This window comes from Paroedura picta, chromosome 9, assembly GCF_049243985.1.
Source record: "Paroedura picta isolate Pp20150507F chromosome 9, Ppicta_v3.0, whole genome shotgun sequence".
Lineage (NCBI taxonomy): Eukaryota > Metazoa > Chordata > Lepidosauria > Squamata > Gekkonidae > Paroedura > Paroedura picta.
In genome coordinates, this window is record NC_135377.1 from 3507903 (window position 1) to 3523838 (window position 15936).

The 15936-nt window shown below is 46.3% G+C and overlaps 1 protein-coding gene across 9 annotated transcripts in view; it reads left to right on the forward strand.

The window, feature by feature from the left end:
• TSNARE1 (t-SNARE domain containing 1) overlaps positions 1–15936 on the forward strand; it is a 325772-nt gene that overhangs the window by 151618 nt on the left and 158218 nt on the right. For all 9 annotated transcript variants that reach the window (XM_077351364.1, XM_077351363.1, XM_077351372.1 and 6 more), the window contains 3 exons: positions 2127–2217; positions 4837–4911; positions 6674–6730. In XM_077351364.1, the coding sequence (XP_077207479.1) occupies positions 2127–2217; positions 4837–4911; positions 6674–6730 (223 nt within the window). The remainder of the gene's footprint in view (positions 1–2126; positions 2218–4836; positions 4912–6673; positions 6731–15936) is intronic.

The following is a 15936-nucleotide window of genomic DNA, read 5'->3' on the forward strand; positions in this document are numbered from 1 at the left end:
CAAGTTTGATGCGCATATGGGAGTGCAATGCATGTGGCTCCATTATGCATATGCACAAATTTCTCCTGGTGCGAGAAGATTAGGTTGATTTTGACCTTGTAGCAAGCAGACCCAGACTGGAGGACCAAAGTTCTGCAAGGGAGTTTCTCGATCTTAGTAGTTCATGTAAAGGCTCAACTTTTCACTTTTTGCAGATTGTTTATGATCTTTGCATGATTTCTTTATAAAGGTTTGTGGCAGCTATATTCTCTTGTCAACGAGATGATTTTTGTACACTGATATAGGACGGGGGAGACTGGTCTTGGCAGTAACATGTGTGAAAAGGATCTAGGAGTCTTAGTAGACTGTGCATTGAACATGAGTCAGCAGTGTGACACGGTGGCTAAAAAGGCAAGTGGGATTTTGGGCTGTATCAAACGGAGTATCCTGTCCAGATCACGGGAGGGGATGGTACCGCTTTACTCTGCTCTGGTTCAGCCTCACTTGGAGTCCTGTGTTCAGTTTTGGGCACCCCAATTGAAGAGGGATGTTGACAAACTAGAACGTGTCCAAAGGAGGGCAACAAAGATGGTGAGGGGTTTGGAGACCAAGACGTATGAGGAAAGGTTGGGGGTAGACCATACCGACCTCGATGGGCCTTTGGTTAGAACCATGAAAAAGCGTTTCCAATATGTTTGTGTGTGATTGACACAGAGCAGAAGTAAAACGCAAACAGATTTCCAAGTCAAATTGGGACCAGGCCATTTTTTGGGAGAAGGAGTAATCCCAAGCTGAAATCCACAGGGAAGCACCCGTTCATCATGGTGCCAGCAAGCCTGGTTCCCTCTCAGTGCGGATACATTCAGTTGGGATTTGACAGATGGCCAGCAGGGCTGGGGAAAAAAATTATGTCATTCAATTGGAAAGGATCTATTTAATTGTTCAAACCCTGCCTCTCTCCCGGTAGGGACCCCAAGCACCTTACATCATTCTCGCCTCCATTTTACCTTCACAACAACCCTGCAGAGTGGTTAGGCTGAGCATAATGCAATCAGCAAGGGCTACAAAACAGCAGAAATGACAACAAACAAATGCTCTGTGTGCCTGCTAACTGGAATCTGTGTTGTCGGATTTTTGACAGCATCTGTTTTGGAGCAACCTGCTTTATGCTTTCAGTATTTTTTTAAAAAAATCAGTTTCTCCTTCTTCTTTTCCATCTCCTCCTCTTCGGTTGTCTCCTTTGAAGTCCAGCACACAGCGATAAAGGGGAGATCCTCTTCTACCGGGACTTTGCTATTAATTCAGCGATATGTATCTGAAGAAGAGTTCTCTTCGTGGTACACCGAGTTCTCCTTGATGGCATTGTTGTGTCCTGTGCCTAAAATTGCTTGCGTGTTTCTTCTTTCCAGTCGCAGGCAGCTGTTTCTACCTGTGCCAGCTTTTTTGGAAGCTCTGGGGAGCCCTTCTTGTCAACGTGTATGGCTCCGATAGCTTGCCCAGGGAGGTGATCCCAATGGTCTTGTATCCAAAGGATGCCCATTAATTCAGGACTGCCGGGGCTATAAGAGGGGATTGCAGGTGTCTTAAAGAAGAAGCGGAGCTTGTGGAGGACAAACACTCGCAGGCGGGGAGAGGGGGGGGGGAATGGAATTAAGCAGTCCTCCTTTTGGGGTAGGGCAGTGCAAACTGGCAGTCTTATCTAAAACAAGGGGGTGAGTTTGCAAACTGTGGGATATTGCGCTCATGGATGAAATTGCAAGGTTTAAGAACGTGTACTTTGGCAAGCGTGAGGCACAGACCAAGTTTACTGAGATGTAGTCTCCTTTTATGCTGTGCCAAGTCCTTTTGCGAGTCAGCATCTCTGTGTGAAAGAATCTTTGCAACATTATAATTCCTCCCTTCTCTCTCCTTCTCCTCTCCTTCTCCTTCTCCTCTCCTCTCCTCTCCTCTCCTCTCTCCTCTCCTCTCCTCTCCTCTCCTCTCCTCTCCTCTCCTCTCCTCTCCTCTCCTCTCCTCTCCTCTCCTCTCCTCACATCCCTCCCCCCCCTCCCCTCCCCTCCCCTCCCCTCCCCTTCCCTTCCCTTCCCTTCCCTTCCCTCCTGGGCTGCAATCTCCATTACATTTTTCTTTTCCCCTTGTTCAACTAGGCACACAACTCAGCAAGAGACTAACAGAACCATCAATACATGCACCAGTGCAATCCGGCAGCTCTCTGAAATCATTCGAGGTTCTTCTAGGGTAAGTGATTTTCAACAATGGGAAAAGCCTGAGTGCTTTATTTATTTTTTCCTTAAATATGAGCAAACTAACAAACATCTCACTCAAATTTTATAGTCTCCCCAAAAACTGAATTCATGCTATTCTATTTTGGACAGCATAAATAATAACAATAATAATAATAATATTAGTAGTAGTAGTAGTAGTAGTAGTAGTAGTAGTAGTAGTAGTAGTAGTAGTAGTAGTAGTAAAGGTAATAGTAAAGGTAATAGTAAAGGTAATAGTAAAGGTAATAATAATGTAAAAACCCACGTTGACTCAGACCAGTGGACCGTCTAGTGCAGGGATAGTCAATCTGTGGTCCTCCAGATGTTCATGGACTACAATTGTAGTCCATGGACATCTGGAGGACCACAGGTTGACTACCCCTGGTCTGGTGCACCTACTGACTCACCCAGTGGCCACCCTGGAGATCCAACAACCATGGAAAAGAGACTGAGGCCTGCCAAGAACGTAAGAAGAGCCCTGCTGAATCAGACCAGTGGTCCATTCAGTCCAGCCTCCTGTCCCACAAAGCAGCTAACCAATTCCCCTGGAGATCCAGCAACAGGGCATAGAGGCTGCAGTCATCCTCTGATAAGGACCTCACAAGAGCACTGCTGGATCAGAACAATGGTCTCTACCCATTCCTCTACAGTTCCAACAAAGCAGTGTAGTGACTGAGGTCTTCAAAAGAACATAAGAAGGGTCAGCATTTGGAAGAGAGACCACCAAAAAAGAGTATGCAGAGGAAGGGATGGCAAATCACCTCTGCTCTTAACTTGTGCTGAAAAAGATCCTTGCTGTGGTAACTATAAGGCTTAGATGGAAGACCACTGCAGAGGAAGCCCATGACCAGCCCCCTCTGCTTCTCAATTGCCTTGAGAGCCTTTGCTGGGGTCAGCATAAATCTTAGTTGGGAGACCACCCAGGAAGGCTCTGCAGAGGAAGGCCATGGCCAACCACCTGTGCTTCTCCCTTGCCTTTGAAGCCCCTTGCTGGGTTAGCTGTAAGCTGTCTCTGACACGCCTTGACTTTTCCCCTTCCAACAAGAACTTTCTCTACTGATCACCAAGAGATTCTCCACTGGGAATGTGCTAATTCTGTCCAGCATAAGGAAGTGGTTGAATTACAGAGTGGCACAAACAGCCATTGGAGATGCGACACCTGAGACTACTTTTCAGAGAAGCAGTGGATTGTGGGATGGCTGAGTGACCCAACAAAAAAGCAAAACGAAAGATTTCTCATGGTCTTTACGGAGACTCTGAAAATTGGCTCCTCTTCATCTGCCTGGAGACATCTTCTGTGACACAAATTGGGTCCAATGGGAAGCCAAATGAAGACAAACTTTAAAAAAAGAAGACAACTAGAAGCACACACATATAGCTGCTCCGGACATTTTAACGGTGCAGCTATCAACACAGAGAGCACAGGAAAAGCTACGTCTGGATCAAGACCGGATAAGGAAGGCACAACGTTTGGTTTCTCACTCATTTATTTTATTCCTGGCTGGAAAGAGAAAGAATCACCGATATTCTTGCACGAGAAACAGCTATGCCTGCTCATTGTGGCTTCCTGTAATAATTTCTCCAGCTCCCTCGAAATTAATTTAACACGCCTGCAGCTTTCATGCTATTTCCTTGTTTATTTCTTGTATATCACCGGGTTGCAGGATGAAGCCTACAAATTCCGATGCAAAACTTACAGACCTCCCCCTTTTCTTTAAAGTCCTGATGGGGACTGGTTACCAAGAGTTCACTTCCCCCCCTAGGGACCTCTGAGCCATGTTCTGAAAGTTTATCTGTCATAAAGCATCTTTGCATGCACAAAACACTAGTCACTGATTTCAAGCGTAGCCGTCCGCCCCTTCCGATCTGTCATTCGGTGTATTCTCCTGTTCTTGGAGGGAAAGGGAGAGACAAGCGTTCTTTTGCTGAGAGGAGAGGCCAAATAAAAGGAAGGGGGTTAGTATGAGAGTGGACAGACCTGGCAACGGCTGGAGCTGGAAGGCGTAGAGAAATCTGGACACCTGGTGTTCATCCAAGATGGTGGTCATAGACCCCAAGTGTCATTTCACCCCCACCCATCAAGGGCATAATGCATTTCTTGTTTGACCTATCAGAATGGGTCTGCAAAACCTGAAGGGGAAAAAAATCAAGTAGCCCTCAATCTCACTAGCTTAGCTGACCGAAGGAGGAAGAGGAGAGGGAGAAAGGAGAAGGAGGCGAAGAATATTTTATAGCCTGTTTTTCACAGCCCAAAGGAGTCTCAAAGTAACTTGTAGTTGACTCTATGGAACTTGTAGTTGACTCTATGACACAGAGGGTTGGGCTGGATGGGCCATTGGCCTGATTCAACATGGCTTCTCTTATGTTCTTATGGCCCCATTGGTAGACCTCCTGATGGCCCCTGGGGTTTGACCACTGTGTGACACAGAGGGTTGGGCTGGATGGGCAATTGGCCTGATCCAACATAGCTTTTCTTAAATATTTAGATAAAGAAATGTGAGGATCTTAAAGGGTTGATGGAGAACTGATGACTCCTGAATTGTGTCCTGTGCCCAACACAAGTTTTGCCCAATTGTTGTTTTCTTCTTTCCAGCAAGAACGGCTTCAGCTGGACCGGTTGAAGAACCAGCTTTCTGACGCCATTCAGCGGTACGGCACAATTCAAAAGGTAAAGAGGGCTTTGTGAGTTTCCATCTTTTTCGTGAATGGACCAGTTCCAACCACATAATTCTGAGAACGGGAGATTATGTCGCCCAATCTCATGGGTGGAATGTTGAGCCTTGTCTAGGGTTCATTTCAGCATCCAGTGATTTGAAAATGGGCTCACGCACTGGTTTTCTTTAACCATGGTTAGTCATTTTATTGACAGTGAACACACTATGGTTAGCCTTTTCTCCCCTGTCTCTCTGTTAGTCATCTTTAACCATGGTTATCCTTAAATAAAACTGGAGGCCTATGGTCTAGTAAAGAATTAGAATCACACTGAGCTGGAAGAGACCACCAAGGGTTGTCCAGTCAGGCTCCCCACCTTCTCGGGGACTTAAAAATCACACATCCCAAGAGCTCATCCAGTCTCCTCCTAAAAAAGACTCACTTGTGTCACAAATATGTCTAGAATCATAGAATCATAGTGTTGGAAGGGACCTCCTGGGTCATCTAGTCCAACCCCCTGCACGATGCAGGACACTCACAACCTTCTCACTCATCCACTGTCCCCCTTAAGTCTAGCCATACATGTAAATCAGACTGTTGGTCCTTCAAGGTCAGTATTGTCTACACAGACTGGCAGCTGCTCCGTAGGGGCTCATCTGGAGGTCTTTCTCATCACCCACTGCCTGATCCTTTTTTTAACCAGGGAGGATGGAAGCAGAACTTGGGACCTTCTGCAGGTCAAGCAGATGTTCTTCCGCAAAATCCCAGCTCCTCTTCCTTGTGAGACAATGCTCAATCCCTTTTGTTCCACTAAACACACAGATTTTGTTTCACGTTCTATTTGGATGGTAGTGTTTCTTTCACTTCTCATGGAATTAAGGGATCAGGCTCTGTGTCTTGCTCCTGGTGTCCCTCTGGGATCATAAGTGGTTGGTGGCCACAGATCTGACCCAAGAATATTTCTAATGATGGATGAAGCTAGAGTTTCCAGCTCTTGGTTGAGAAGTTCCAGGAGATATTAGGGGTGGATCTTCGGGAAGGGGAGTTTTGGAGAGGGGGGAGGGTCCTCAGCTGGGTATAAATGCCATAGAATAACTGCTCAAAAGTGGCCATTTTCTCCAGGGGAAACTGATCTCTTTATTCTAGAGATGACTTGCAATTCCAGGTGCTCTCTGGGCCCACTTGAAGGTTGGCCACTCAACATGAAACTGAGTAGGAAGATCAGGACATTGTTAGAAAAGCAAATCTGTTGGATGCGGCCCCCTCACTTGGTGTTGAATCCTGGTCGCATCATGCGCCAGACTCGTGTCTGGTGGGGTTGCCACCTCTGGCGTTGCTGTTCCTTCCGTTCAATCCGTGTTCCCTCTGAAATTCTGCTAGCGGCGCGCCTCCTATGCCGTTGATTTTTAATAAATTACAATGTGCCCAAATTATCCATTACATTTTTCTCCCCCCACTCCTCCCCCCGAATGTCCCGGTTGCATCAGGGATCTGTTTTTGAGTGGCAAATTGCTACTTCCCTCCACATTTAGCTGACACTTTTCGAACGCGTAGTTTCGCTTTTGATAACCTTGTTGTCCTTGGAGCAGAAGTGACTTTTGATGTCTCAGAGGCTTGCCCTTTTCAGCTTTTCTTCTATAACTGAAACCACAGGGTTGGCTCATTCCCCCCCCCCCCCCGCTTCTTTCTTTAACAAAAACTATATCATAAGTAAAGTTCTAATGCATTCCTATTGTATTCTAACTACTAATGCTGTTCTTACCCTTTTCGGTTGACAGAAAATTGCAGAGAAGTCCAAAGCTTTGCTTCCCAAGGGACAAAGACCTAGGAAGACAGTAAGTATGGGGTTTAAACTTTTTTGGGGAGGGTTTGGGGGTGGGCAGCAACAGCTACCAACCAATAAGTCAGTAGCTTTTTTTCTGACTTGATTCTAGTTAACAGTGGCATACTTCAGACGCAGCACAGAATCAAACTTTCTTTGAACTGTGGGTAGCTTGTGAAACTATCTGAGGGACCACCTATCTGAGTAGATTCATAGAATCATAGAGAATTATAGAATCATTGGAAGGGCCCTCCTGGGTCATCTAATCCAACCCCCTGTACTGTGCAGGACACTCACAACTCTATCGCTCATCCACTGTCACCTGCCACCCCCTTGAACCTTCACAGAATCAGCCTCTCCATCAGATGGCTCTCCAGACTCTCTTTAAAAATCTCCAAAGAGGGACAACCCACCACCTCCCGAGGAAGCCTGTTTAACTTCTTTTGAATTTCCACCTAAACATCTGGAAGAAGTTCCCGGTTTTGGTGGAATGAGCTCTCAAGTGAGATCACTTGGGACGCGCAGTAATGGGTTTAAACTACAAGTACAACGATATAGGCTAGATATCAGGGGGGGAAAATTCACAGTCAGAGTAGTTCAGCAGTGGAATAGGCTGCCTAGGGAGGTGGTGAGCTCCCCCTCACTGGCAGTCTTCAAGCAAAGGTTGGATACACACTTTTCTTGGATGCTTTAGGATGCTTTGGGCTGATCCTGCGTTGAGCAGGGGGTTGGACTAGATGGCCTGTATGGCCCCTTCCCACTCTAGGATTCTGTGATTCTATCAGGGCCCTGCCTGAACTCCAGCAGTTCTGTAGGGCCCATAAAATGGAGCTCTAACGCCAAGCCTTTGGTTGACACCAGTGCGCACCTGATGCAGGTAGCAGTTATTCCCAGTCCTTCCCTTCCATACATAGATACATACATGCTTATGCCTACATATATTATGTGTATTGCCGTATATTCCCCCCTCTATTTCCAGGAATGGGAATTCACCACCTTTCCCTCAGGCTCTCTAACTTACCTACACTAGGACCAATGAAGAGGGGTGATTGTTGATTTTATAGAGGAGTTATACGATCTTATCTATTTTATATTTTATTTTATTTTATTTTATTTTATTTTATTTTATTTTATTTTATTTTATTTTATTTTATTTTATTTTATTTTATTTTATTTTATTTTATTTTACGGGTTTATTTTGCTAGCTGCCCAAGACTTTGTGAAGGGTCGGATGCAAATTTAATAATAAACAAACAAACCAGAGTTTAGTTCGCTCCAGTCTGCGTTTGACATAATTAATGCTGTTTCTGTAATTTTCACACTGGCCAGACGCCTCTGCAACCAGGGGACACACATAGCAAGCCCTGGGTGTCACGTGAGGATCGGCCCAAGGTCTCTGTATTCTCACCTCACATCACACTGTAAGACTGTGGCTAGTACAAGGTGGGTGGCTGTGCTAAGCTTTCTGTAGCAGTAGAAAGAAGCCCGTACTGGGGAGATCCCTCAAGACTAACAGAATCTGTGGCATGGAAAGTGCTTTTGGTAGTCACTGCTTCTTCAGGTAGAACAAGATGTCTGGCCATATTTGCAGAAAAGAGCCAGAATCTGGGAGCACCTGAAAGACTTACAAAATTCATGGCAGTGGATGAGTTTTTGTGATTCACTGCTCCCTTCTTCAGAGCAAGTCTGTCTGTAGCAGGAGAAAAGAGCCAGAGTCCAGGATCACCTGAAAGACTAACCACATTTGTGGCAGAACAGAATCAGACTCCAGTAGCACCTTTAAGACCAACGAAGATTTATTCAAGGCGTGAGCTTTCGAGTGCGTGCACTCGAAAGCTCACACCTTGAATAAATCTTTGTTGGTCTTAAAGGTGGTGCTGGACTCTGATTCTGTTGTGCTACTTCAGACCCATTTGAATTTGTGGCAGGGGAGGAGTTTTTGTGAGTCATGGCTCACTCCTCAGAGCCTGGTATTGTAGATTACAGAATGTTTTAAATGCTTCATAACATTTATACTGGTTTTTAGTATAGATTATTTTAATTTATTGTAACCTGCCCTGAGCTACCCGGAAGAGTGGGAATTAAGAATGGAGATTATTATTATTATTGTTAAAATCGAATCAATATCCCCAACGGCATCCATTATATTTTAACATTTATCCCCACGCACACCCTTAACCTTCCCTGATTCTTTCTAAAGGACTGGCGTCCTTGAAGAGTACATTCAAAGTCAGAAGCCCGTTCATTTGCAAAGGGTTTAAGACACCCACAGTTGTGGCCTTTACAGGCACATCTGCTTACATCTATTGTTCTTTCTTGATTTCCCCTTTTATTCTGCCCCTCCTCATTCCCTTGTAAAGGAAAATAAAGCAAGGAAATTGGAGGCATAAAGCCTGTTAATGCAGCCTTACAGTTTGGATTTTATTTTCTCTTTTGCACAACGGTCAGGAAATTCAGAAAGTACGGCTCCCTCAGCCATTGTAACGGGAGTGTGCGGTGCATCTAAAGAGGAATTAAAGTTAACACCCGATAGAACAATACAAGAATCCGCATATATTCAGATATGGGAGACGGAATGCAGCTCAATGGGGATTGAAAGTCTGAGACTGTAAATTGTGGCGCCCATAAAATATATATTTTTAAAAATGAATCAAGATATTTTTTTGTTCTGTTTATGAAGTGAAGGGCCCTCAGCAGATCCTAAACCGAAAACCACAGCGTCCATGGGAAGCATCATAATCATTTGTGAAAATGGTGGGGATCGTGTTTCCACACGTCATTGGTCAGCCATGCATGCGCTCTCTAGAGCAAGGGTAGTCAACCTGTGGCCCTCCAGATGTTTGCTGGCATGGGCTCAGGGGAATCGTAGTCCATGAACATCTGGAGGGCCACAGGTTGACTACCCCTGCTCTAGAACATCCTTAAACCAGCAAAGATGGTGGTGGGCACCATGTTGGGGATGTCTGCTCTAGAACATCCTTCCCATCCCAGGTCTGGATTCTTGAACTCTTGCTGGCAGCCCTGGCCTGGTCCTGGCAGTGTTAGGATTGTTACCAAATTAAAATGGAGAATCGAAATCATGCTGTTGTCAGGGATCTGCTTCCAAAAGCACAGTTTTACTTCCTGTTAATTCCCATACGCCTGTTTGATCCTGCTGTTTCAAGGGTCGACAAACTGTTTCCTTAGAAACACGGGAAGGCAAATTAGCCCATGTCTGAGTAGAAATGTTTCCTTTTCTTTCTTTCTTTTTTTGCAAGCAATTGACTTCAGTTCCATGCCAATGAAACTCCAAGGTTTGATCCCCCACTCCTCCTGCCCTTGCAGCCAGCTGAGTGACCTTGAGCTAGTCACAGTGGTCCAAGAGCTCTCTCAGCCCCACCTTCCTTGCAGGATGTCTGTTGTGAGGAGAGGAAGGGAAGGTGGTTGCAAAGCGCTTTGAGGTGCCTTTGGGCAATGAAAAGTGGGGTATAAAACCCAACTCCTCCTTAATCAGCAAGTTTTCCCGTTCAAAGCACGCTTCGGGAACTGATCAACCTTCTCTTCGAGATGTTACCAGCTCAGGAGAGAGGAGATGATAATGACCTTGGCCCAGTCTAGCCTGACATCAGAACCTAAAGAATGATCCACCCTGGTTAGTGCTTGGATGGGAGACCACACAGGAAGTGGCTATGAAGAGGCAGGCAATGGCAAAATACCTCCATCTTTGCCTTGACCTGGATGCCCTAGGCTAATCCAGTCTTGCCAAATAACAGAAGCTAAGCAGGGTCAGCCCTGGTTAGTGCTTGGATGGGAGACCACCGTGGAAGTCCAGGGTACCTCCATGGAAGTAGACAATTGTGCACCGCTTCCAAAAATCTCTTGCCTTGAATACCCCATGAGAGGCTGTGACTTGGCTTCCACCACCAAGTTGTATTGCTCCGCCCAAGACCTTGGACCATCCTTGTGTGTTTCGTAGTTATCGGGCCTACAGGCTTTGAATCTTTCACGGGAAGTGCTGTCCCAGGCTAGCCCGATCTCTTTTGGTGTCTCGGAAGCTAAGCATGGTTGGTTCTGGTTCGTATTCGGATGGGAGCCCATCAAGGAAGCCCAGAGTTGTGAAGCAGAGGCCACAATGACCAACCACGTCTTTATGTCTTTTACCCTGACCTGGATGGTCCAGGCTGGCCCAATTTCATCAGTTCTCAGGAGCTTAGGCCTGGTTAGTACTTGTATGGGGGGCCATCACAGAAGGCCAGAGTTGATCCATAGGGGCAGGCAATGGCAAAGCACCTCTGAATGTCTCTTACCCAGAGCCAGTTTGGTGTAGAGCCAGTTTGGTATCGTGGTTAGGAGTGCGGACGTCTAATCTGGCATGTCGGGTTCGATTCTGCACTCCCCCACATGCAACCAGCTGGGTGACCTTGGGCTCCCCACGGCACTGATAAAACTGTTCTAACCGAGCAGGAATATCGGGGCTTTCTCAGCCTCACCCACCTCACAAGGTGTCTGTTGTGGGTAGGTGATTGGCCAGGAGTTCTGTTCTGTTCTGTTCTGTTCTGTTCTGTTCTGTTCTGTTCTGTTCTGTTTGTTTGTTTTGAGGGGAGTGTCTTTAGGGCATGGAATTGGGGTCGCTGTGTGTGGGCAAGCAGTGGTAAGTTTCTTGTATCCTGCAGAGAATTGAACTAGATGACCCTGAAGGGAGAATGAGGTGGCTGGATGGAGTCACTGAAGCAATCGGTGCAAACTTAAATGGACTCCGGGGAATGGTAGAGGACAGGAAGGCCTGGAGGAGCATTGTCCATGGGGTCGCGATGGGTCGGACACGACTTCGCACATAACAACAACAACAACACCAAAGCAGCCTTATTCTGCACTAACGTCAATTTCCGGGTCAGAGATGGGAAGGTCCACATAGAGCGAGGAACAGAAGTGAAATCTGGAAGTGAGCATTGCATGGATCCCTGTAGCCAAGGGTTCAGGGGACTGGTAGGCAAGTCTGGCATCAACATGTCCTTGGGGTGAGACAGCCCCCAGAGCCCAGGTCTTCTGATCGGGCCCATTTCTGCCCACACCCCAAGTGGGCCTTTCCCTGCCCGTTCACTGGGGAGTGACTCACCCCCCCCACACACACACACACACAGTCTGCCTGATCTCTTCCTCTCCCCTCCTTCCTTGTTCCGAGCCTCCGTTGCAGCAACTTTAAATCAAGCCTCATCCCTTGCCGAAAGGTCACCCGGTTACGGGAGAAATAAATGGGACGCGTCACCCGGCTTGTCGTCTCGTTTCGATGTGAAATGCAGCATTATTTTAATACCCGCCGCGATGGATTATTGAAAGGGAGGGAAATTGTATTCTTCTAAAGCCTCGTTGGCAGCGGCATTTTTTAACGTGATTAAAGGTGAGAGCCGATTCCGGTTTCTCTCTCCTGGACACGCATATACTCACTTTTTCCATCCCCAGAAGAAAAGGAGCAAAATCTCCAGTGGTTCTGGAAAGGATATGCAGAATTTTTCAAGGTGCCAGAGGACAGAACTGGATTTCTGTGTCCCCTTGAACTACATCCTAAACCACAGCAGGTTTGCTAACTCTCAGCTGAGAAATTTCTGGAGAGTTTTCTTTATTTTATTTTTTTTGGGGGGTAGGGTCTGTGGATGGAAGGGAGTCTTTGGGGTGGGGAGACAATTCAGTGGGGTAGAAGGCCATATGACTCATTCTATAATCCCAGGTTCAATCCCCAGGTTCAATCCCCAGCATCTCCAGTTAAAAGGACCAGGCAGGAGGGGATGGGGAAGACCTTGGCCTGAGACCTTGGCTCAGTGGCAAAGCCTCTGCTTGTCAGGCAGAAGGTCCCCGGTTCAATCCCCGGCATCTCCAGTTAAAAGGACCAGGCAGGAGGGGATGGGAAAGACTTTGACGTGAGACCCTAGCTCAGTGGCAAAGCCTCTGCTTGGCAGGCAGAAGGTCCCCGGTTCAATCCCCGGCATCTCCAGTTAAAAGGACCAGGCAGGAGGGGATGGGAAAGACCTTGGCCTGAGACCCTGGCTCAGTGACAGAGCCTCTGCTTGGCAGGCAGAAGGTCCCAGGTTCAATCCCCGGCATCTCCAGTTAGAAGGACCAGGCAGGAGGGGATGGGAAAGAACTCTTGCCTAAGACCCTGGCAAGCGGCTGCCAGCCTGAGCAGACAAGTCTGATCTTATTGTATTTATTTATTTTATTATTGGATTTATTGCCCGCCAATCTCAACCTGGCTGTCTTGTGGCAGGTTACAGATTAAAACCCCAGAATAATATAATAGTAATCTCCTTGATGGATCAAGGGTCTGATTCATTCTAATGTATCTTCATGTGTTCATTATGGGAGTAGGTGAGCTTTCAGCTATGCTGCCTCCATGCTGTGTAGGGCTTTAAAGGTTAAGGCAAGTGCACCGAATTAGGCCCTTAAGTAAACTGAGGGCCAGTGTAGGCAGGATTGGAGTGAGACAGTCCCTATGATCCACTCCAGTTAGGGTTCTAACTATAGTTTCCTGGCAGTGTTCAAGGACAGCCCCAAGTAAAGTCCATTGCAGTAATCTAGTCTAGATGTCAGAAAATGCTCATTAGCTGAAGCTGTAGAAAGGAATCTCTGGCTACTGCCAAAATAATGGGGAACTTTTCCAGAATCTCCCCTCATAACATCTGCTTTGGCTCTTGGAAATAGCTGCTAAGCTCCAGAGAATTATTATAGTTGTAAATTGCCCCTCATGTTTCTTGATAGTTGTGTGAGTTTCCCCTTCTATTTTAAATGTTTCATCTTATACTTTCTTCCTGCTGTTCTGTCCCCTGGTTTTCCTCTCTGCTTCCCAACTCCCTAGCCACCCTTTCTGCCTCTGGCACAGATTCTTCTTTTTATCACCACTTAACTCGCTAAAATGAAATAAAATCTCAACAGGGTAAAGATCTTCTCCTCCCCTGAGTGCTCTTTAGCCATCATTTGAATCCCAATTAATTCTAATCAATAGAAATATACATAAGGGGGAAATCCATTTCAAGAGGAGATTATCCTTTTTTTTAAATAACAGTGATGTAGTGGTCAGAGTGTTAAACTAGGATCTAGGAGATGCTGGTTCAATCTAGAATCTTTATTGGATCTAGTTCAAGGACTCGCCAGAAGCTATATGATGGGAATCTCCTATTTTACCATAGAGTCCCTGATCATTCCTAGAGCTACACTTTTCACTTCTGGGCAGCTCTAGGAAGTGCTCTAGGAACTCTATGATAAGAACCACTTTTTAAGAACTTAAGAATAGTCATATCATCATAATCATCTTTATTTTTATAGCCCACCCTTCCCGTGAGGTTTAGGGTCAACAACATCAAAAGTCAAATAAAGTTATAAATAACATTAAAGCACATTTTAAATTAAATTACATTTAAAACTCCCAGTTCTACCATAGAGTTTCTGGGGACTCCTAGAGCTACCGTTTTCACTTTGGGATCTCTAGGAATTGCCAGGAAATCTGTGGTAGGAATTTCTCCTTTTTAAGCAGGCAAGAATTTATTTTTCTTTGGGTTGATTTTTCTCTTGGTGACCTGCCCTGTCAGAACCCTCGTATCAACCCGGGAACCCTACTGTGCTCAAAGGGGGTTAGGATGCATCTTCTTGTGTCTGGTCAGATGATCTGTAACCCCTCCTCCAGGGATGCCAGCCACCAAGGAATGGTGGGTTGCATTTTGAACAGCCCTCAGTTGTATTTTTACATTTATACCCTGCCCTTCCTTAGAGGCTCCGGGTGGATTACAAGGATTAAACGTGTGGAACAACAGCTAAATAGATTTTAAAACTCTTGCTTGTTTGGGGCAGAGAGGCCAGCACCCCGATGTTATTTCTAAGCCTCAACCATAGGCCTGTGGGAACCGCTCTTGTCTAATTTTGTCTTCCTTTCTGCCTTCCCCTTCCCTAGGATTCTGTCCCCTCCTTTTCCCATGGCGGGTTGAGCTGAAGATAAGATAGGAAAACAAAGAACAATTAAAACCATCTCGCAACATCTGCTCCCTGCCCTAAAAAGAAACAACCACCCAGAAACAAAAAAAAAAAGAGAAAGAAAAATGCAAAGCAATCTCTTGCATTTCTGCCCATAACCATCCCATTAATGCTTAAATTGCTCTTATTGACATAAAGATACCTTTTTTGTGTGCAGCTAACAATGTAAATATGCTAGCGGAACAGCCCGGGAGAGGCGATAAGGATATTGCATGCCCAGGGGAGGCACACGAGACGGGGAGTAATAGGAACGCGTTACGCATTTTTCTCATCAAGAATTTTTTTCCAATATAAAGAGAAGAATTTCAAACTCGAAACGGCTTCCAGCATATTAAACCCGGAGCTAGGAAACAAATTGAAAATAGCAGTCGCTACCCTTGGAGACTCCATGGGACCATTGGTTCCTCTCTCAGTCAACTAGGAAACTGATGGGGGAAAGGGACAATCAGCTCCAAATGCTTTGTGGAGACAGACGTTGGATCAGTTGACCGAGTCAACTGGTGGTTGTGGTTTTTCGGGCTGTGTAGCCCTGATCTGGGAGTTTGGGTCCCCGTTGGTTTGCCCCCAACTCTGACTGGTTCAGAGGAAGGACATGGCAATGTGGGAATCTCTCTGTGCCAAAGTGAACACTTTGGCATGGAGAGATGCCCATCTTGCCGTGTCCTACCTCTAAAGCTGTAACATCAATGACAAATACTAACCTTGACCATAGCTACATAGCCAGGACAACTGGCAAGAACTGGTCAGGTTTAGGAACTGATTGATCTAGGTCAGGGGTAATCAAACTGCGGCCCTCCAGATGTCCATGGACTACAATTCCCAGGAGCCCCTGCCAGCGAATGCTGGAATTGTAGTCCATGGACATCTGGAGGGCCGCAGTTTGACTACCCCTGATCTAGGTGGAGAAAAAGAAGAAGAGTTGTTTCCTGTGCCCTACTTTTCACTGCACGGAGTCTCCAAGTGGCTTACAATCACCTTCCCTTCCTCTCCCCACGACAGACACCCTGTGAGGGAGGTGAGGCTGAGAAAGCCCTGAGAGAAAAGCTCTGCGAGATCACCTCTTGCAGGGCTGTGACTAGCCCAAGGTCACCCAGCCGGCTGCACGCAGAAGAGAACTGGGAGAATCAAACCCGGCTCTCCAGATTGCAGGCCGCCACTCTTAACCACAACACCATGTTGGCAATGCCAATCCTCAAACCTGGGACCTCCTGCATACCAAAC